The sequence below is a fragment of the Oncorhynchus mykiss genome, chromosome 7 (assembly GCF_013265735.2).
Source record: "Oncorhynchus mykiss isolate Arlee chromosome 7, USDA_OmykA_1.1, whole genome shotgun sequence".
Lineage (NCBI taxonomy): Eukaryota > Metazoa > Chordata > Actinopteri > Salmoniformes > Salmonidae > Oncorhynchus > Oncorhynchus mykiss.
In genome coordinates, this window is record NC_048571.1 from 37,026,689 (window position 1) to 37,050,379 (window position 23,691).

Genomic DNA, 23,691 nt, shown 5'->3' on the forward strand with positions numbered 1-23,691 from the left:
GTACGTTTTGCAAATTTGTAACATATAATACCAATTATAATTACTAAAATATCATACGAAATTGGTGGTGGACATCCACAAATGAATACATACCATACAAAACACAGTGGTGTAAAGTACATAAGTAAAAAATACTTTAAAGTACTACTTAAGTCGTTTTTTTTGGTTATCTGCACTTTATTTGACTATTTATATTTTTGCCAACTTTTACTTTTACTTCACTAGATTCCTAAAGAAAATAATGTACTTATTACTCCATACATTTACCCTGACAGGAAAATGGTCCAATTCACACACTTATCAAGATAACATCCATTGCCATCCCTGCTGCCTCTGATCTGGTGGACTAACTAAACACAAGTGCTTCATTTATAAATTATGTCTGAGTGTTGGTGTGCCCCTGGCTATCCGTCAATAAAAATGTCTAAAATAATTGTGCCTTCTGGTTTGCTTAATATAAGGAATTTGAAATGGTTTTCTACTTTACTTTGACTTTTGACTCTTAAGTACATTTTAGTAATTCAATTTACTTTCGATACTTAAGTATATTCAAAACCAAAAACTTTTAGACTTTATTTACTCGAGGTATTTTACTGGGTGACTTTCACTTCTACTTGAGTATTTTTTTATTTATCGGGTATCTTTACCATCCTACAATTTCTAAAGAGATGCGTGCCAGTTATGATTTTCAATAATGTATTGTAGGCTACCTAACGGTGCCCAACAATGTCTAACTGCCCACCAACTGGACATGGAAACCCGCACACTGTTGAAAAAAAGGAATAAATCAAAAACTGAGGCTTGAATGCAAAATAAAGATATTTATTAAAACATCATGGTGCCCAAAAAACTGCCCACAAACGAAATAATTATATAGCTGGCTCTAGACAGAGGGCTGTCCATTCAGCACTATGCCTTTCTGTACCGAGTTGCAAAGTAGCTAAATGTAGTTAAAAATTGCTAATGAGGTAAAATGCTAAAAATGTCCGTGATGAGATTCAAACTCGCAACCTTTGGGTTACTAGACATTCACGTTATCTGTGATGAGATTCAAACTCTCAACGAACCCCCCCATCCACCCTCCTTTTGATTTTGTCTAAGGTAACCATCTGTCTTATGTAAGGTTATATATGAAGCCACCCTTGTGGAACGGCGCATATGACAGTGGCATTGTTTCGTGCGCTCATTGTGCGCTCATTGTGCTGCATTCAGAGATGTTCCTCGAGTGTGCGCCTAGCTCATTGTCGCACTTGCATTTTTCGCCAGGGAAGGCAAACATTCTGCGAATATTGAAGCGTTATATCAACGAACAAAGCGGCTCCGAGAATATTGAAACGTTTTGTATCGACCAGGCGGCTCCGATAATATTGATTGCCACCCCCGAGGTGGTTGGTGGCACCTTACTTGGGGAGGATGAGCTCGTGGTAACGGCTGGAGCGGGCCAGCTTGTCTAACTAATATTAGTTGCACTATATGGCTGATTATTATACATTTATACTCTTATACTATTATACTTTATTATACAACAAAAAAAACTTCATTCTTACTATAGCTAAATAACTTAGCAATATTTAATGACATTTTGCAATCAAGATTGATCTGTAAGAGTATCTCATTTTAATCGAGGAAAACTGATCGAGTGAGAGGTGGAAATGTATTACAGCTATCACAGCCTATATTTTAATAGCAATAAATTAGCTTTTGGTTTTGAATGGTCACCAAAAATGAGGGATCCCTCACCTCCCAATTCCCAATTAAATGAACACATGGCTATCAGATTACAACAAGGTTTACACAGCAGAGTTCAAATGCCTACATCAATTTCAAAGCAATCGGATGCACTAACTGGCAAAGCAGACTGACACTGTCTCTGGTCTCTGCTATGCATTTTAATTGGGATTTTAATGATTTTAGTACATTTGTTCAGCCTACTTTAAATGTTTGGTCTTGAGCAAAGGTATGACGGCCCTGGGTGACACACTGGTCTGGACAGGATTCCGTTGTACATGCAATATTTGCTCAGAAATTGAGTGGACGCATTAATTGGTTCTCTCAAATGTTTGATTATTTTTCCTGGGGAGTTGAGACCTCTCATTGTTTGGATTTGAAATTCCAACAGTATTCCAACTGTAATTGAAGGGGGGCTGTGCTCAGGGGGCTGTGTGTGGCTGTGCATGTGGGTGTTTGAGTGAGAAAGACACGGAGGAGAGCCAACCAGTAAAAGTAACAGCCCACTTAATTGTCGACGCATCGTGCTGACAACATCAAAACAGCCTTTCCAGACTCTGAAATCAGGAAGACTTCACATTAGATGTTAGCAGGACTACCACACAGGTACAGTAGTCAAGTATGTACTGAAGACACTGGCTTGGTCACATCTCAGCTCTCTGTAACTCAATCTTATCGACTGTAGCAGAGAAGTTACAGATGACTCACAGTGGCTGAATACTGTGTATCCGAGGCGGTTTTCACATGGACTACACCACAGTCAGATTGAGGAAGTATGAAGATGATAAATGTTATAGAATCTGTTCTGAGACCTTGCTTGACTCTGTCGCTGTGGACACACCCATAGAAATAGAGACTGAAAGAATGGGAATGTTCAGTTCTAGTAATTCTATTTTTATGTTTACACCAGAACTGCTTTCATTGTGGTGGCATATACAGTTGTGCTATTGGCACCCTTAAACTTTACAATAAATGGATCAGAATGGATTTTTTCAAAACTGGTTGAATGGCTATTTTTACCCTGCTACTTACCACAGATTAGATCAATTACACAGTAAACGAGAATCACCTGCCTCCAACCAAATTAATTAGAACTGTGAGTAATTTATTCCAGGCCATTTGAAGTGAAAAAACTCAATTAAGTTTTGATTAAAGGCCCAGTGCAGTCAAAAACATGATTTCCCTGTGTTTTATATATACAGTGCCTTGCGAAAGTATTCGGCCCCCTTGAACTTTGCGACCTTTTGCCACATTTCAGGCTTCAAACATAAAGATATAAAACTGTATTTTTTTGTGAAGAATCAACAACAAGTGGGACACAATCATGAAGTGGAACGACATTTATTGGATATTTCAAACTTTTTTAACATATCAAAAATTGGGCGTGCAAAATTATTCAGCCCCTTTACTTTCAGTGCAGCAAACTCTCTCCAGAAGTTCAGTGAGGATCTCTGAATGATCCAATGTTGACCTAAATGACTAATGATGATAAATACAATCCACCTGTGTGTAATCAAGTCTCCGTATAAATGCACCTGCACTGTGATAGTCTCAGAGGTCCGTCAAAAGCGCAGAGAGCATCATGAAGAACAAGGAACACACCAGGCAGGTCCGCGATACTGTTGTGAAGAAGTTTAAAGCCAGATTTGGATACAAAAAGATTTCCCAAGCTTTAAACATCCCAAGGAGCACTGTGCAAGTGATAATATTGAAATGGAAGGAGTATCAGACCACTGCAAATCTACCAAGACCTGGCCGTCCCTCTAAACTTTCAGCTCATACAAGGAGAAGACTGATCAGAGATGCAGCCAAGAGGCCCATGATCACTCTGGATGAACTGCAGAGATCTACAGCTGAGGTGGGAGACTCTGTCCATAGGACAACAATCAGTCGTATATTGCACAAATCTGGCCTTTATGGAAGAGTGGCAAGAAGAAAGCCATTTCTTAAAGATATCCATAAAAAGTGTTGTTTGAAGTTTGCCACAAGCCACCTGGGAGACACACCAAACATGTAGAAGAAGGTGCTCTGGTCAGATGAAACCAAAATTGAACTTTTTGGCAACAATGCAAAACGTTATGTTTGGCGTAAAAGCAACACAGCTCATCACCCTGCACACATCATCCCCACTGTCAAACATGGTGGTGGCAGCATCATGGTTTGGGCCTGCTTTTCTTCAGCAGGGACAGGGAAGATGGTTAAAATTGATGGGAAGATGGATGGAGCAAAATACAGGACCATTCTGGAAGAAAACCTGATGGAGTCTGCAAAAGACCTGAGACTGGGACGGAGATTTGTCTTCCAACAAGACAATGATCCAAAACATAAAGCAAAATCTACAATGGAATGGTTCAAAAATAAACATATCCAGGTGTTAGAATGGCCAAGTCAAAGTCCAGACCTGAATCCAATCGAGAATCTGTGGAAATAACTGAAAACTGCTGTTCACAAATGCTCTCCATCCAACCTCAATGAGCTCGAGCTGTTTTGCAAGGAGGAATGGGAAAACATTTCAGTCTCTCGATGTGCAAAACTGATAGAGACATACCCCAAGCGACTTACAGCTGTAATCGCAGCAAAAGGTGGCGCTACAAAGTATTAACTTAAGGGGGCTGAATAATTTTGCACGCCCAATTTTTCAGTTTTTGATTTGTTAAAAAAGTTTGAAATATCCAATAAATGTCGTTCCACTTCATGATTGTGTCCCACTTGTTGTTGATTCTTCACAAAAAATACAGTTTTATATCTTTATGTTTGAAGCCTGAAATGTGGCAAAAGGTCGCAAAGTTCAAGGGGGCTGAATACTTTCGCAAGGCACTGTATTTCCTCACTATGAGGTTGGAATAATACTGTGAAATTGTGAAAATTATAATGCCCTTTTGGTGTAAGAGCTGTTTGAAAAGATCGGCTGAAATTTCAGTCTGTTTTGGTGGGAAGGAGTTTTGGCCTGCCTGGTGACATAACCATGCAGTAAATTAGTTAATAGACCAAAAAGACAAAAGAGTTCCAAACCTTTTTGCCAGTAACAGCTAGTTTTCACTTTTCCCCTCCGCACTCTAAGACAGTCCTAGCAAAATTCTTGCTTGATAAATTGCTCTTTGCTAAAAATATATTTTTGGTTATTTTCAACCATTTAAATTGAAAACAATGTACTTAATTGTTACCCAGAAATTATTTGATATTGCAATAAAAACGGTTGCATTGGACCTTTAAAAATGATCTTGGTCCTGTGCAGTTATTAACCAAACAAATAAACGTGTGAACATTAAACTATTTTCAATTTCCACTTATTTGAGAAGAAATAGTGAATCGTGCAAGGGTGCTAATATCTTTGAGGGCAACTGTAGTAGAACCTACACTGTGTTACAAGCATAATACTGCACTTATATTTCATAGAGCGAGACAATGTATTTGCGTTTTTCTAATAGAGACAAAGCAACTCCACATGTCTGTTAAGAGATATGGAACATTTTGTGAGGCAGTACAAGTTTAATTTATTTGTACCTTCTTCAAAGAAAACAAAATAAAACCATTTTAATTTGGACTCTCGTTTTTCTGTTGTGTGTAGAAATATGGTAAGGTATGGATGGATACATCGATTTACTTTACCAGGCTTAGGGTGGCTACCCAACATTCAACTTCCTAATGGCTCAGTGTAAAAGTCAGTGAGCGTTTGTAGTGACCGGCTTCCCTGTTGATCTTTTAGACAGTATATTAGCCATTCATTAGTCACCATGGAAACCCAATGGTAAATCTGTGTTTGTATGGAGATACAGTATATTAGTGCCAATATAACTAACTAACTCATTTACATAATTTGGCACTAATCTATCTGCATACTAACGCCCATAATTAATGCACAGCTGACCACAGTCATAATGGATATATCCTGAACCAATTTGTAGCTTTGGCAAAAAATAATACATATTTAATCCTTTATTCTAATTTGAATAATAGTTATTATTTATTGCTTATTCATTTTAAAGCACAGAGGTCGATTGTTTGATACAGTTGAGACCTCATGGTCTTTGGAGAACATGATGTCAAATCTGATATAAAAACCTTCAAAAGTGAATACTTGTATTGCCAAATAAAAAATACTGTATTATACTGATAAGGCAACTGGAAACACATTGAACAACACTGCTTGCTACAGAACAACATGAACATCACCTTGCAGTGCATACTCCTTTACCTTTACCTTAAACCAGTCGTAAGTGGTCAACTGGTAGCTGTGATGACAGATATGTAGTAGTCAACATTGCGCATGCTAACATACCGACCAGCGTGAATATCATACCCATGGCTCTTACTATGCACTTTGTGTTATGCTGTCAGTTCATGTGGTTCATATTTTGGTTGTGTTCATATGGCTTTGCATTGGAAGTCACTTCCTGTACCTGTACAGTATAAGTTTTGCTATATTTTGAACAGTGCATTTTTAAAATATATTTTCACACAGCTCTTAATCCTTATTTGTACATGTAGCTAGATGCATTGTTTTGGCACACTTGTCCACTGTTGTGACACTGGAGCTTCCGGGCTCAGCTCGTATGTGTCTGTGTTCTGGTCTCCATTTCGTTCCAATGTGTCTTTGTCCCAGTGATGGTTGGTCTCTAGTCCGTGAGTCCCTAGACCAGCACTCTCTCTCTCTTCATTGTGTCTGTCGACCTGCTCTTTGTCTCTCTCCCTCTGTTCTCTCTCACTGTCCCTCCCCACAGGGGACCCCTGTACCAGACTGGGGCTCGGCCCCAATCCCTCACCAGGCATTGACCCTGACAAACTACATGCCTCCTTCATACGTCCGCCTTCAGTCTCTTCTGTCACGTGCTCCTCTTCTTCCTCCTCTTCATCTACTCTCCCTTCTATCCCCCCATCTAGACTGGAGTCACTAAGAAATGTTGGGGTGTCCTCCATGGAAAGGGGGGTGTCCACGGCCATGTGGCCCACATCGGTGGGCCCTCCTGGGGTTAGAGGAAGCTCCTCACCCCCCTCCTGGTCCTGGTGCAGGCTGCAGTAGGCATACCGATGGTTCATGTGTTGGGAGTAGGAGCCCGAGTGGGAGAAGCGCTTGCCACACTTGTCACACTGGTAGGGCTTCTCTCCAGAGTGCAGGCGGCTGTGTTCAATTAGATGGTGCTTGTGCTTGAAGGCCTTCTTGCAGATCTTGCACTCGTGAGGACGCTTACCTGTGGGAATAGGACAAAACAGAGGCAGATGTGTAACTGTGGCAATTTCTTGATCTAGTACATTTGGTTTTTGTTTTGTTGCAATTGTTAAAGATCCTTTATGTGTATGCAGTTCAGTTCCTTGTTCTGGTTTGGATCATATCTGCCTGATCATGGAACACTCTGCTCAATTTAGCAACGCAACAGAAACATGATCTATCAATATCAATCACATGCTTCAAAATACATTGAGTAAGATAGTTACAGTAGACTCTGTATTTACCTGTGTGTTCGTACTTGTGTCGGAGCAGAGAGCTGCTCTTCTGGAAGGTTTTGTCACAGATGTCACAAGCGTACAGGCCTTCATCTGTCTTCTGTAGTCTCTTCCTCCCTGGTCCCCCCTCGCCCTCTCCTCCCTCCTGTATCAGAGAGAGGTAGTCCAGACCCCCGCGGCCAATCACCTCACCCTGCAGGACACACACAGACTTACAGACGGAGAGGTCTCTACCCAACGGGCAAATGTTTGGCAAACCTTTGGCACATGACATCTTGATGATGTTATTTTCTAGTTGTATACTTATACCAACTGGTTAACTAGGTTAAGCCTTGTTTTTCATGACAAGATCCATGTAAAATCCATTGTTTGGAATATCTACGCTTGGAGGTGACATGAAATACAGTTACACTGTTGGAAGTGACATGTACAGTATTTGTCAGCCCATCTAAGAAAAAACATCAATTTTACCATTAATGCTCGTCTCTCCTGGTGGATCCTCTTCAGCACAGCGTCTGTGTCTGACTCCATCATGTAGGTCATGGGTGAGAGGAATCCCTGGTTGCTAACTGGACGGCTGAGGGGCAGGGAGGGAACCCCATCGTGCTCTGAGCCAGCTAGCCCAGCAGGCATCATAGGGTTAAACAGAGGGTAGGCACTGTAGATGGAACCCCCGACAATATGAGCGCCGCTGTAGACTGCATGATGCTGGTGGGATTAGAGTAGATTACTGTAGATTGTAGTTTAAGGAGGCAATTCTTACCAGTGCTCACACATTAAATACATAAACTGCATAGAAACACAGCACGAAACAAACAACAGTCCATAGTCAGACATAAACTTCCTGCCCCACATCTGCACACGCACATGGTTTACTTTATTAGGATCCCCATTAGCTACTGCACATGTAGCAGCTACTCTACCTGGTGAGGAGGTGGACTGAGATTGACACTCAGCCTCCGGTGGTGCTGGTTCTCTGCCTGGTCTCTCTGGGTCTTCTGTCTCTTCTCTTCCCAGTGAGGGTGTCCATTATAGGGCTTGCTGTCCTCTATGGCTTTCCCCTCCTGGGGCTTGGGGAGGGAGAGATCCAGGGGTTGGTCATTCTCAGAGCTATATGACCGGTGGGTCCTTCCCTGGGGGGCGGCTCTGCTTGCAGGAGTGTTGAGAATGGCAGAGGACAGGTCCAGGCAGAGGTGCGAGCCGAACCCTGAAGAGGGGACCCGTCTTCGCCCCAATGGGGGAGGGGATGACATGTCTGTAGCAGGGCTGGTTGGTGCTGGTTGGCCAGGGCTGCCGTCACTCCTGCCACTCTCCTGGCTGGACCAATGTGACCTCATGGCAAGTGAGTCTGGGCTGGGCGGGAAGGGGGAGTGCATGGCAACCAGCAGCTGCTGAGGGACAGAGTTCCAGCTGGGTCTCTGGAGAGGAGACTTGTCTTTCGGGAAACCGTTGGTCATCGCTGGGGGTTTGTGGTTATCTGGTGATGGTGGTGGGTGGAGAGGGGGTCTGGTGGAGAAGTAGAGGGGGGAGAGGTGTTTTTTACTGTGAGGATCCTCAGACACCTCCATGGCCTCTCGGTAAATCTTACAGAGGTAGCGCTCGTGCTGGAGTAAGATGGCGGGGCTGGGAAAGAGCTGGGAGCACCAACGACATGTTACCCCTCCACTTACCCCCTGGCCATCACCCGAGCCGGCACGGTCGCGTTTTAGTTTCAACGGAGCCTCCGGTGATGCCTTCCCATCTCTCCCGCCATTGTGAACCCCCAGTCTTCCTTCCTCCCTGGCTGAGCCTGACCCTCCCTCCTCCCTGTGCAGCATCGCCTGCAGCATCTGCTCAAACTTTTCCCCGGTGCCGGCATGGAGGTACGGCAGCAGGGTGGACTCCTTGAACACACTGGCCCGGAGAAAGCGTTCCGGCGTGGGGTCCCACCGCCGGCCCAACTCCCAGCCTAGCTCCTGGCCCCGGAGGAGACGCGTACCATGGTCTCTAGGGAGATACAGGTTCCTCTCTAACCCCATTGGAGGACGTTCCTCCTGGGTGTGGGGAGGGTAGGGAGAGCCCATCCTACTGCTGTTCCTTCCACTACCTGCAGAGGGCGACGCAAGGGAGGAGTAGTAGGCCCCATGGTGGCCATGTCCGTTGTTATAGCTCCCCTCTCCTCCTCCTCCGCTGCCTCCTCCTCCTCCGGTCAGGCACTTCTTACTGCTGAGGTGTGAGCTGTAGGAGCCAGAGTGAGAGAAACGCTTCTTGCAATTGGAGCACTCATACGGTTTCTCACCTAAAGGAAGAAGCGCAGACAGGGAATATCAATCCAAGATACTACAGTTCAGAAAACATTTAATTGTCAAAAAAACTGATTTGACTTAATAGAGGAGATCATGCTCTTCTGCTCTTGATTCTACCCTCTTAACCACCTATCCTTAATAATTACCCTGTTGTACATAAGGCACTACCTATATAAGATTCTACTGAACCTACAGTACCTTATCTGACACGACGTAAAGTTGACGGGATTGATTTGGATTGTCCATTTCCTTACCACTGTGGATGCGGAGGTGCTCCTTGAGATGGTGTTTGTACTTGAAGGCTTTCCCACACTGAAGACACTTGAACTTCCTGCTCTCTATGCCATGGTCGGACCCAGGGTGCTGCACCAATCACACACAGACATAACCATACATACAGTCAAATCAGTAGGCCTGCCTACAAGAGATTAAGAATTCACATGAGATCGGCATTGCATGTTCAACAGTCAAACTAAATGAACTAACACAACACTCTTTTCGGAGTCATTTTCGGAGCAGGTTCATATCTAGCTCAAAATACCATAAAAAAGAGTGCCACCTTGTAGTAGATGGACTCCAAAATAATTATTTTATATTTCTTCCAGTGTCTCACCTTATCCTCTACCTGACTGTGCAGTGCCATGTGTTGTTCCATCTGTGCCCTATAGCGGGGAGTGTACCCACAGACCGGGCACACTATGTGCCCCCCGTCCCGCTCATGGCAGAACTTGATGTGCTCGCGTAGAGATGCACCGAGGTGGTAGGTGCGCTGGCAGAAAGGACATGCCTGAAGGTTCCTCACAGCATCCGGACTCAGAGGGATGCCATCTAGGGTACACACCCACCAGAGAGAGAGAGGGTGAACTAAACCTTCAGGAAGATACAATGTCCAGTTCTCAAACTATATCTACATACAGTTCAAGTCCGAAGTTTACATACACTTCTGTTGGAGACATTAAAACTCGTTTTTCAACCACTCCACAAATGTCTTGTTAACAAACTATAGTTTTGGGAAGTCGGTTAGGGCATCTACTTTGTGCATGACACAAATAATTTTTCCAACAATTGTTTACAGACAGATTATATCACAATTCCAGTGGGTCAGAAGTTTACATACACTAAATTGACTGTGCATTTAAACAGCTTGCTTTAGAAGCTAGTGGTAGGCTAACTGACATACTTTGAGTCAATTGGAGGTGTACCTGTGGATGTATTTCAAGGCCTATCTTCAAACTCAGTGCCTCTTTGCTTGACATCATGGGAAAATCAAAATAAATCAGCCAAGACTGACCTCCACAAGTCTGGTACATTCTTAGGAGCAATTTACAAATGCCTGAAGGTACCACGTTCATCTGTACAAACAATAGTATGCAAGTATAAACACCATGGGACCATGCAGCTGTCATACCGCTCAGGAAGGAGACACGTTCTGTCTCCTAGAGATGTACGTACTTTGGGGAAAAAAGTGCAAATCAATCCCAGAACAACAGCAAAGGACCTTGTGAAGATGCTGGAGGAAACAGGTACAAAACTATCTATATCCACAGTAAAACGAGTCCTATATCAACATAACCTGAAAGGCTGCTCAGCAAGGAAGAAGCCACTGCTCCAAAACTGCCATAAAGAAGGCAGACTACAGTTTGCAACTGCACATGGGGACAAAGATCGTACTTTTTGGAGAAATGTCCCCTGGTCTGATGAAACACAAATAGAACTGTTTGGCCATAATGACCATCGTTATGTTTGGAGGAAAAAGGGGAGGCTTGCAAGCCGAAGAACACCAACCCAACCGTGAAGCATAGGGGTGGCAGCATCATGTTGTTGGGGTGCTTTGCTGCAGGAGGGACTGGTGTGCTTCACAAAATAGATGGCAAAGCTTGTGGAAGGCTACGCAAAATGTTTGACCCAAGTTAAACAATTTAAAGGCAATGCTACCAAATACTAATTGAGTGGTATGTAAACTTCTGACCTACTGGGAATGTGATGACAGAAATAAAAGCTGTAAAAGCTGAAATAAATAATTCTCTCTACTATTATTCTGACATTTCACATTCTTAAAATAAAGTGGTGATCCCAACTGACCTAAAACAGGGGATTTTTACTGGGATTAAATGTCAGGAATTGTGAATAACTGAGTTGAAATGTATTTGGCTAAGGTGTATGTAAACTTCTGACTTCAACTGCACGTATATCTATAGGCCTCTAAAGATAGGCTTCACATTTTTTCCCCCTGCCATTTTGAAAAAAAGTAGCTCTATGAATCTTGTAGCAAGCCTTAATAGAGATTACGGGAAAGGTGTTTGTGTGAAAGCAGACAGTCGTCTACCTGGAAAACTAGCCTTATTAGCAAGCAGTAGATAGAGACATGCAGTGTGTTTGCGTCAAAGCAGGCAGAGAGTAGCCTACAGTACCTTGTCCCTCAGGTGAGCGCTGCGTCCCAGGAGACCAGATGGGAAGGGGGTCATCGTGGAGGTTCAGGCTGCCAGGGTGATACATGGCTGGGGCTGTAGCGCTGCCGTTAGGGGGCTGATGGTGCTGGTGGTAGTGGTGGGAGGATTCCTTTCTCAGCTGCACCAGGAAGTCATAGTGGGCCATGTCCTCCAGGGCCTGACTGTCTGACCTGTGACCTGCTGGGAAAAAGAGGGATAGGGGATAAAAACATGTGCTGTGCCTAAGGACACCCAACAAATAAACCATAAGCTCTCATGCCCTATTGCTTAAATATGATGTTATGATATGAAATGAACAGAGACTGTGAGCAAATCCCAAATTACAGTATTTTATGTGTAGTGAATTTAATGAATAGTCAACTGGTCTGGTTCCAGATAGTAAACGATATAGAACAGATAGAGAGGGCACATTCACAATGACACTATTTTCTATGAAGGGCACTACTCTGGTCGAATGTAGTGCACTATCTAGAGAATATTTCACCCTTGTGCTTGCAATGTTTTAGTAATTGTTTAACACTCTTAGATAAGATAAAAATACATTATACTGTATTTTGAATTTTATGAACAACTACGAAAGAGAGAAGTTGTCTGCTCTGGGCATCCGCAGGAATAGCCAAGAAGCTTTTGTCATTGACCTTGAGTGCTGTAACAGGCAGCGAAACCCACAGATGTAATGTCATGTGAAGAGAAGACGAGAGACGAGAGGGCGCTTTGCTTTCTATCACAATCAGAGTGCTCTGCTCTGCACTGAGTTGCCTGCATGTGACAGACTTTGAGGAAGTTTTTTCAAATGTTTGCAGATGTTGGCATATTTTGATCTGTTCTTCATGTGGCGAGGGAAGAGCCTGTGTGGTTGAGTGTTGTAAAAATTGGGCTTTGCATTCATCAGGCACAGACAAATCACATGAGGTGAGAGAGGAGAGAGGGAAAGAAAGGGAGAGAGAGAGAGATAGAGAGAAAGAGTGTGTGTGTGTGTGTGTGTGTGTGTGTGTGTGTGTGTGTGTGTGTGTGTGTGTGTGTGTGTGTGTGTGTGTGTGTGTGTGTGTGTGTGTGTGTGTGTGTGTGTGTGATAGAGAGAGAGAGAGAGAGAGAGAGAGACAGAGAGAGACAGAGAGAGAGGGAAAGAGAGAGAGAGAGAGAGAGAGAGAGAGAGAGAGAGAAAGAGAAAAGGGAGCAACAAGTGATTGTTAGGAGGCGAGCTGTGTGAGCCTTTGATCTCCTATCTAAATAAAAGGGAAGTGTGTGTGAGTGTGTGTGTCTCTGAGCAAAATGAAAGGGAAAGCCTCTCAGATTCTGCTCCGTTCTTATTTCGGTACGGTAACATCACCTCTTTGGTGCATGGAAATATTGCGACATTGTGGTGGGATGACTCTTTTGTCATGCTGCAGCATATTCAAAGACTATGCTTGTATCTTAAATGGCACTTAATACCTTATATATACTGAACAACTCTAAAAACAACATGCAGCACTTTCAATGATTTTACTCAGTTACAGTTCTTATAACGGGATCAGTCAATTGAAATAAATGTATTAGGCCTTAATCTATGGATTTCATATGACTGGGAATACAGATATGAATCTGTTGGTCACAGATGCCTTAAAAAAAGGTAGGGGAGTCGTTCAGAAAACCAGTCGGTTTCTGGTGTGACCACCATTTTCCTCATGCAGCGTGACTCATCTCCTTTGCATAGAGTTGATCAGCCTGGAATGTTCTTCAATGGCTGTGTGAAGTTGCTGGATATTGGCTGGAATTGGAACACACTCCTCCTGTTGTACATGTAAATCCAGAGCATCCCAAACATGCTCAATGGGTGACATGTCTGGTGTGTATGCAGGCCATGGAAGAACTGGGACATTTTCAGCTTCCAGGAATTGTGTACAGATCCTTGTGACATGGGGCCATGCATTATCATGCTGAAACATGAGGTGATGGCGGAAGATGAGTGGCACGACAATGGGCCTCAGGATCTTGTCACTGTATCGCTGAGCATTAAAATTGCAATCAATAAAAATGCAATTGTGTTTGTTCTCCATAGCTTATGCCTGCCCATACTAGAACCCCACCACCACCATGGGCATCTGTTCACCATGTTGACATTAGCAAACAGCTAGCCCACACAACGCCAAAAACAGGGTCTGCGGTTGTGAGGCCAGTTGAACATACTGCCAAATTCTCTAAAATGACGTTGGAGGTGGCTTATGGTAGAGAAATGAACATTAAATTCTCTGGCAACAGCTCTGGTGGAAATTCCTGCAGTCAGCATGCTAATTGCACAAACTTGAGACATTTGTGGCATTGTGTTGTGTGACAAAACTGCACATTTTAGAGTGGCCTTTTATTGCACAAGGGGTACCTTTGTAATGATCATGCTGTTGAATAAGCTTTTTGATATGCCACACCTGTCAGGTGGATGGGTTATCTTGGCAATGGATATCTTGGCAATAACAGGGATGTAAACAAATTTGTGCAAAACAGTTTTGAGAAATAATATTTTTGTGCACATGGCACATTTCTGGGATCTTTCAATTCAGCTCAAGGAACACTTTACATGTTGCATTTATATTTTTGTTCAGTATAGTACACTACTTTTGACCAAAGCTCTATGGTAGTAGTGCACTATAGGGTGCCATTTGGGATATTTGGGACAAACAAATCTTGGTTAACCCAGAACTAAAGTCTTGCATAATTGGTCAGATGCTCAATTAAAGTTCTGGATCATATGTGTTAAGAGAAGGCATAAAACGAGTATCGGAACCGGAACGAAAAGCTCCACCCTTTTTCTTTCTAGTTGCAGGTAAGTCTATAGGCCAAATGTCCCCTCCCCTTCCAAAATTCTAAAGATACAAAAACCTGCGAAATCGTGATTTGTTCAAAGCACCGGAAACTAATACTGCTCGTTATCTCACGCATCCCGTTGTGTCATGGCAGATCTATGGTACCATCCTTGTTTAAGTAGTCTGTCTATAAGAGAATAGGGACAAACCAAGACTGAAGAAGAAAAAGTGTGACCTTTGTTGATAAGCTTACTATAGGTCTTGAGTGATCCCTGCTCCCTCTCTCCATCCTTGTCCTCCATGGTTAGCCCACTCCCAGGGCTCTCCTCCTCCTCGGCCCCCTCTGCCCAGTGGCCCTCTCTGGGGCTGGGGCTGAGGCTTAGGTTGTGGGGCCGAGTTGAGAGTCCCCTAGGGCTGGGGCTGCCTGCTGGCTCAGTCCCCTCCCCGTCACCCTCTCCCTCGCTGGGGGTCAGACTGGTCTTGTCCAGGCTGTCCTGATAGTCCTGGACCTCTAGGCTCCACAAACCCACCTTATCATCATCCTTCCCCTCCGAGCCCAGCGAACTGGCCTGCTCAATGTCCACTGTCGTGTGTGAGTGTGAGAGAGAGAGAGAGAGAGAGAGAGAGAGAGAGAGAGAGAGAGAGAGAGAGAGAGAGAGAGGAGGGTGGAAAGGAGGTTTATAAGTTACATATTAGGTCATTTTATTTCACTCTCGTTAGAATCTAAATTAATTAAGAGTCTACTTAAATAAAGTACAAAAAAAATTACATTATAAAAGAAACCTTACATTTAAAACCTTGCAACCATGTAATTCCCCTCAATTCCCCTCAATTATTAGTTCAAGTGGTGACTATTTTCACAGGGTTAATAGAACTCTCCTCTCATTTTTGACATTGCGTTACTGACATACTGTATCTAACACAGTGAGAGAACATTTTAAAAGGCAAAATGCAGCGACATAACTAGAGAGTGTACAACACATCAAAGTGTGAGAGTGCTATTGTATCCAGGGCCACTTTTTCCCACCGTGGAGACAATGAATGATTATCAAACACACGCACACACACACACACACATGCAAGTACACACACACACATCTGAGAGGGACCATATAAGCCACTTTTTTCCCATTGTGAAGACAATTCATGTGGATCACAAACACATGCAGGGGATTTCAACTGTAGACTCTTATTTCCAAAACTCTTCTGAGGTCTCTCTCTTTCTATCTCTTTCCCCTCACTCTGATTAGCAATATCTAATCCTTACTACATAGAACCATGCATTCACTTTGATGGGTTAATATAGAACTTTACTTTTTAACAGGGCAGCTCTTTTAGGCACAGGGTTGGCAAATGAAAATATGTGTTTATTATGTTTCTCTATGAAAAACGGTGTAAGTCACTTCAAACAAAGCCAAACAAAAACACAACAGTTCATAAACTATACAATTCAGCTCTGCAACTTTTACTGGGTATGGCGGGGACATTTCCACATTCTGAAATGGCATTTTTGACCCCCCAGTTGTATCATTAGAATATGATACAAAACGAGGAAACTTGTGCTTTAGGACCATGCAGACACCTCCTAGCTGTCGGGTAGGCTGTTTGGAGTTTTTATCCGGCTGGATATAAAAAAATATATAATCATATTTAGTTATGTCCCCCTCACTTCTAAAAGCAAATTTACGTCCCTGTTAAAATTAGAACTCGCACATACGGTTTTGTAGAGCATGTATTTGTACAGACATTCAACGAAAGTATTGCGTCTGAATTATGAATTGTAGCTCAGTTGGTAGAGGGTGGTGCTTGTAATGCCAGGGTACTAGGTGCAATTCCTGGGCCCACCCATATTTAAAATATATGCAGGCATGACTTTCAGATGCTATGGATAAAAGCGTCTGCTAAATGGCATTGATATATAAAGTGGGAAACATTTTCAGCTTCGCTCTGACCGCATTGGCAATATCTAATCATTACCACATAGAACCATACATTCACTTTGATGTGTCTAGCACTGCACAGAACCATTCACTTTGATGGGTTTATATACAGTACATCATTGCATATAACCCTTCACTAAAGACGAAGCTCTGATGTGTGTGACTTTGACAATATTTTCCACTAGATACAGTATGTGCTGAATTGGCACTGATAGGAGCAGTGTTGGCAAAGTAAAAATGTCATCCTGCAGTTTGTTTCCTCGTGTATTGATTGTTTAAAACTCCTTACTGTTCATGTGACATCAAATGAAGGCAAACACACAAGCTACATATTTTCCGTTAAATAAACACAAACATACAACCTAAACACAGACGTCGATACCTTAGCAAATGAGAACTCGGAGAGGGATGTGTACAGTACAGCATGTGTACACACTTTTGAATTAGATGTTTTTGTGATGTATTTACTGTTATGAAGTCATGGAATTAATCACTGGCCTGTATTCAGTTCATAGGCATGTGAATTACTTGCAGCTTTGCTACGAGTACATCGTAAATGGCTATTTATGAAGCCGTTTTACATTTACATCTCCAAGGAATGACTCTAGGTATGACTGGATTTCTATTCTCTTCTCATTAAAAAAAAAATATATATATTGAAATGACCCCCTAGGTTTTTGTCTTACGTTATGTGATTGTGTTCACACATGGTGAGTAAGCAGATTGAGTTCATGTTTGGGGAACCCACTGCCATTTTAGAAGAAAAACAATTTATTGGTCAAATGAGTAATCAAGATGGGACACACTTGTATCATTCTCACTGACTGCATATACAGAAGAGCTGAGGTGAGTAAATTCAGACGTGACCTTTATAGTTATGACTGTGATGCTTTGACTGTCGTGGAGAGGTGGGCCGGTGGGCTCGAGGGGCAGCCCAGAAATGCAGCTATATAATTTCCAGCATCCTCAGTTTCGCTCTGTAAATGCATGCTCCGGCTGACTTGCAGGGAGCATGGTTCACAACGCCCCACGCTAAATTCACTAGTCATCAACTCCGTATTAAACAAGATTACTCTTCACTGCCGTACCAGATATTAGAAGCACAGAGGGAGCTATTTTTCTGCTCTGCTTATGAGCTGAGAGTGTGAGATAACTCCTATAAAGACTTTGAAGAGCCAAAATGAGGATGTGCTGGGCCGAGTTGTTAGGCATCTCCTCTGTCTGTCTAATCACTGAAGTTGGTGTCAGCACAGTGATGTAGATATTAATATGGTGAGTGTTCTTGTTCTCAGACAGTCCTCCAAACAGTCCCCTGAGGACTCACTGATCAACAACCTCAACCATGTGATGCAGCAGAGTAGCGCGATTAAAGGTTACAATCCCATCCCACGAAACATGCAAAATGACAGTTGTCCTGTGTTCTCACTTGTGTTCTACTCTCCAATTCCTCTCCTCTCCTTCTCTCTTTTTCTCCTTCTCTCCTGTCTTCTCCTTCCTAGCCCCTGCACTGTTCAGCCTCTCTTGGATTTATTGGTTCTTACCCAATATAAAAGAGTTTGCGAAGAATGCACTTGCTATCCAAATAAATAAATCAAGTGTGCAGATAATGAAAGCAATCCCCAGGCCAGGTTGTGTGATGCTGCTTTAATGACAGCACATGCCGTACAGTGTCAATCACTGTTATAGGAGAGAAAAATGTAATCCAATTTGGGAGGTAATGTGGACCAGAGCAAAGTTCTCTCTCTCACTGGTAGGTTGGGACTGACTGTATGGCTGAGCCCAAATGGCACCCTACTCCCTACATAGTGCACTACGTTTGGCCAGAGCCTTATGGGCCCTGGTCAAAAGTGGTGCGCTTATATAGCGAGTTGGGTGTGATTTGGGGTGTACTATATGTCTTACAGAGAAATCCCAGCAGGAATTAGAGTCTCGTCTCAACAACATGCTGCAACATGGGCCATATAGTTGTACCTCTCTATCTCGCGTCGTTTCAGGAAACAGATTGGATCACAATTTCATCCCATGTAAAGGGAATGTAATGTAGTCTCTCTGTCTTTCCACAGTTCAGCTAGATCTCAGTGAAGGGAGATACAGTAGGAGCGACCAAGCCTAACTCTGGAGCCATATACTGTACTGTAGCAAGATATTATACCATGTGGTGTGGCAACAAAGTTGACGTTAAATTTGACTATAAAATAGATTAAAATAACTTGTATTTTGAAAAGAGTTTAAATCTAAAGCAATTCTGCAGCCTACTCCATTCTCTGTCAGTCCGTCATTACAAAGCTATATAAATGCAATATTAGCAAAACTTTTGATAAGTCAATTATCCCATTAATCATTCATATTGGTAAAAGTCCTAATTAAATTGGTACCTTTCATAAATTAGATCAAGGCCCCTGAAATGATTTTATAATAATACACCTGCTCAGAGAAAGAGATTTCGTTTTAAGAAGTCATTATTTACAAATCTAAAAAAGTTAGGGCTAACAATGATTAGCACCCCTGTTTTCACTACTACAGCACCCTACCCTTGCGAGGATAACGACAACAATACTTTTCCTAAAATGTTTTATGAGATTGGAGAACAAAATAGCCCAATAACATCAAATATGCACCACCATATTTTACCATAATTGATGAAAAATATACATATGTATATATTTGACCATATTTGGTGGTAAAATACGGTGGTGGATCTTCGATGTTATGGGGCTAGTTTGCTTCCACTGTCGTGGGGCCCTTTTCAAGATCAACGGCATCATGAACTATACCAAGATGGCCGCAAGTGGATCTTCCAGCAAGACAATAACTACAAGCACTAATCAACATCCACAAAGAAATAGTTAATTGACCACAAAATCAATGTTTTGCAAGGGTGATCTCAAGTCTCCGGACATGAACCCTATTGAAAACCTGTGGTTTGAATTGAAGAGGGCTGTCCATAAGTGCAGATGAAGGATATAAAGGATCTGGGAAAATTCTGTATGAAGGAATGGTCTAACATCCCTCCCAACGTGTGCTCCAATCTCAATAAAACATTTATAAAAAAAGGCCAGTGTCATTATCCTCGCAAGGGGAGGATGCTAGAGTACTGAAAACAGGGGTGCCAATCATTTTGACCACAACATTTTTTAGATTCCTTTTTTTTAGAACTTGTTCAAACAAATCTCTTTCTCTGAGCATTTATATTAGTTATATTAGTTATATTTGTACAAAATAATATCATATCAGTCTTTTTTGCTCATCTATATCAAGGGTTGCAATTATGTGAATTTCTCAAAATACTTTTAGTTCCCTAAAATGGGGGACTATGTACAAAAAGTTATGTAATTTGCAAGTGCCAACCGATATCGATGAAAATGAAAGCTGTAAGTCTGCACTTTAACCTCATGTATCATTTAAAATCCTAAATTCTGGAGTACAGAGGCAAAACACCGGCACGTGCCACTGTCCAATTACTTTTAGAACTCGCTGTATATATTTCAAACTCTATTATTAAAAGTTCTAAAAGTGAAATTGGTTCACTCAAACATTTTGATTTTTATTATAAACCTAAATTATACTTCAGAGATTCGGAGATTTGCACAGACTTGATGACTTCCAAGGAAATAAAATACCAATCTACGAAAAGGAGAAGAAACCATGTGGGCCCCATATGACAGTAAATTAATTCATCACTACAGCTAAAAAGATCAATGAAAAAAAGAGGGAATTATGCATATTTTGTTGATTTCAAATGGTGGAGGGGAAAAGAAGTCACTCACTATTATTGATCTTGAGGAATCTGACATGCAACGCAATGACAAAAAAAACAAGGAAATGCTAATCAAATGGCTACCCGGACACACCCCCTATTTTACGCTGCTACTACTCTCTGGTTATTATCTATGCATAGTCACTTTACCTCTACCTACATGTACATATTACCTCAATTACCTCGACTAACCTGTGCTCCCTGCACATTGACTCTGACACTGTCTCGGTACCCCCTGTATATAACCTCGCTACTGTTATTTTACTGCTGCTCTTTAATGATTTGTTATTTGTTTTTTGTTTGTTTTTTACTTCACACTTGTTTTTCTTAAAACTGCATTGTTGGTTAAGGGCTTGTAAGTAAGCATTTCACTGAAAGGTATTCGGTACACCTGTTGTATTCGGCGCATGTGAGAAATACAATTTGATTTGATTTGAAGGCAACAGTAAACATGCCGTACCCCACAAATTATGCAGCGCCCCCCCATGGGTCAATTGAGATTTGCATGTGACTACCACATTTTTGTTAATTACTATAGATCCCGCCTTGGGCCATTCAGTGTAATTTTGGAAAGGCCGAATCTCTGTGGCTAAACGCATCATTCATCCAAGTATCGTCCTAATCGGGCCAGTGGTGTCTGAGATATCACGTGTGACTAATGTCCTAACGGAGAGAGACAGATCCACGGTCACCTCCCCGATTTCCTCGTGGGGGACAGTTAAATTAGTCAAAAGGCTAAGTATTTTTAACCGTATTTCAGATTAATTAAAGGGGTGATACTAAAGGGGTGAACGATTTGGATAAAATGTCAAATGTACACTTTTCAAAATATCTGAATGCCTTTACTTAGCAACAATCAGACATGGCAAAGATGCCATTGGGGCAGCCGTAAACAAGCGCTTTCACACGGCCAACTGTTGTTCAACATAACGTCCAGAAAATCCGTATGTTTCTCAAACTCTCTGAAGAAATAGAAATGAAATTCACAATTTTACAACCGTGTTACCACATGAAGGTATAGGAGAGGAGGCCACATTGACAGGAATGGCAGCAGCATTTCTCAAGACACAGAGGAAATTGTAATGGTGGGGCGAGCAAAACACACGCTTGTGCAGTATAGAACTAAAACTCATAAAAGTTATCTACATTAATGTACTTTTCTTGTGCAAGTTCAATAAAAAAAAAACATCTTATTGGTACAGGGAACGTATTAGAAGAAATGCGCAAGTTACTTTAAAATATATATATAATGTTTTGAAAAACAAACAAACTCCCTAATAGACAAGATACCATTTCTCTCACAATAACCAAAATGTGAAATGCTATGTTTACACAAGACACATATTTAGACAGAGACACACATGCAGGAGCAAGCAGGAAATAGTTTCAGTAGCCTACCTATGATGACTGTAGCACAGGCAGAAGATCCATACTGCATTAATCTTGAAGTTCCACAATGATGATGATGATGAAGAGGATTTATTTAGGACATTTTAGAGATCAACTAGCCCAAAACACTAATGCAACGCAATGTCTGAATTATAGCAAATACCAAAGCAGCTATTTGACATTCTTGCAATGAGTCAGAGGCACCACATCTAAGAACAAACACCTCCCACTCCAACGCTTCTATCAACACTGTCAGTCTGTCAGGGAGGCAGGCAGGTCCATCGCTCTCTCTGCCCTCGTTTGGCCTGGTCTGATAGCACACAGAGAGAGCAAGGCCACATTGCAGAGAGGGAACCAGGACATTATAGCAAAGCATTCAGTATATCAAAGATGCCTATTTGCCTCTAAATTATAAACTGGTAATAGATTAGACATCAACTACAGTACTGGCCACACATATTCAACTAATATGCAGAACAACCATTCGTATTGTTCAATTGATTGGTGGTAGAATAAATCCTTAATAATTACTCTGCATCAAACTCATGTCGATAAAGCTTTTACAACAGCCTTATATTTAGCTGCAGCTTTATAACATTCTTACTGTAGAGTAAAGGGTAGAACAAGTGTCTGTCTATTGATGGTCAAATAAATAACCTACAGGTTATTAACAGGACAGATACTGTACTGTAAGTGTGTACATTTTAGGCCCACTACCGTAAGTGTGTATATTTTAGGCACACTACCGTCAGACTTGCAGAGACACTTGCCCTGATGTACTGTGCAGTAGGCCACACTGTTGTATTGCTGCAGAAGAGTGAACGTTCATGCTATAAAACTGTGCTACTGGGATGGACTCCCTGGAGGCGAAAGAAAGGCAACACCTATTCAGGCCTGGTGCTGGCATGCAGAGAAGAACGATTGAAAAAAAAAGATGAGAAGAGCTGCACACTCTGGGAGCTCAGATGCAATCATTTTATAAGCAATGTTTCGACAGCTAAGACCTTTGCTCCCTTCGGTCTCAGTGTAGAGATCCATGTGAAGCCAGTCGTGTGATCAATGTCTTTATTGCTATCCATTGTAAAATCATGTTTGCAGGCCTATGTAGCCAAATTGTATTTATGATCTAATGTTATCCATTCATGCTTTTTTTTTATATGTTCTATTTATATCACTAAATCAACCAATGAAATCAAGCCACAGCCAGCCATGATTACACACACCTGTGTGTCCTTTCAAACTACATAATGTTTCGAACATTATATGTTTGTCATTATACCCTGATGAAGACGGCTTGTCTGTCATATCAGTTTCATGTATGATGGGGTGGAGAGCATAAGTTACCATTAGTAATACGTGGGTGTTGATCAGTAAATGTCTTTGTGGAGTGTGTGGCTTCTCTCTGCAACTGCGTAGGCGTGAATGTGTTTGTGGAAGAAAGAGATAATGAGATAGAGATACAGAGAGAGAGAGAGAGAGAGATATTCAGTGGGGCAAAAAAGTATTTAGTCAGCCACCAATTGTGCAAGTTCTCCCACTTAAAAAGATGAGAGAGGCCTGTAATTTTCATCATAGGTACACTATGACAGACAAAATGAGAGAAAAAATCCAGAAAATCACATTGTAGGATTTTTAATGAATTTATTTGCAAATTATGGTGGAAAATAAGTATTTGGTCAATAACAAAAGTTTATCTCAATACTTTGTTATATACCCTTTGTTGGCAACGACAGAGGTCAAACGTTTTCTGTAAGTCTTCACAAGGTTTTCACACACTGATGCTGGTATTTTGGCCCATTCCTCCATGCAGATCTCCTCTAGAGCAGTGATGTTTTGGGGCTGTTGCTGGGCAACACAGACTTTCAACTCCCTCCAAAGATTTTCTATGGGGTTGAGATCTGGAGACTGGCTAGGCCACTC

General features: G+C 41.9%; 1 protein-coding gene across 1 annotated transcript; it reads right to left on the minus strand.

The window, feature by feature from the left end:
* Nucleotides 1-4,585: 4,585 nt before the first annotated feature.
* LOC110527694 (zinc finger E-box-binding homeobox 1) lies at nucleotides 4,586-12,121 on the minus strand. Its single transcript, XM_021609134.2, has 7 exons — nucleotides 11,867-12,121; nucleotides 10,069-10,283; nucleotides 9,710-9,818; nucleotides 8,094-9,448; nucleotides 7,642-7,878; nucleotides 7,180-7,363; nucleotides 4,586-6,917 (listed from the first exon to the last, which is right to left on the minus strand). Exons 1-7 carry the CDS (start codon nucleotides 12,048-12,050, stop codon nucleotides 6,217-6,219), a joined length of 2,985 nt encoding a protein of 994 aa, XP_021464809.1. The 5' UTR covers nucleotides 12,051-12,121; the 3' UTR covers nucleotides 4,586-6,216.
* Nucleotides 12,122-23,691: the final 11,570 nt, after the last annotated feature.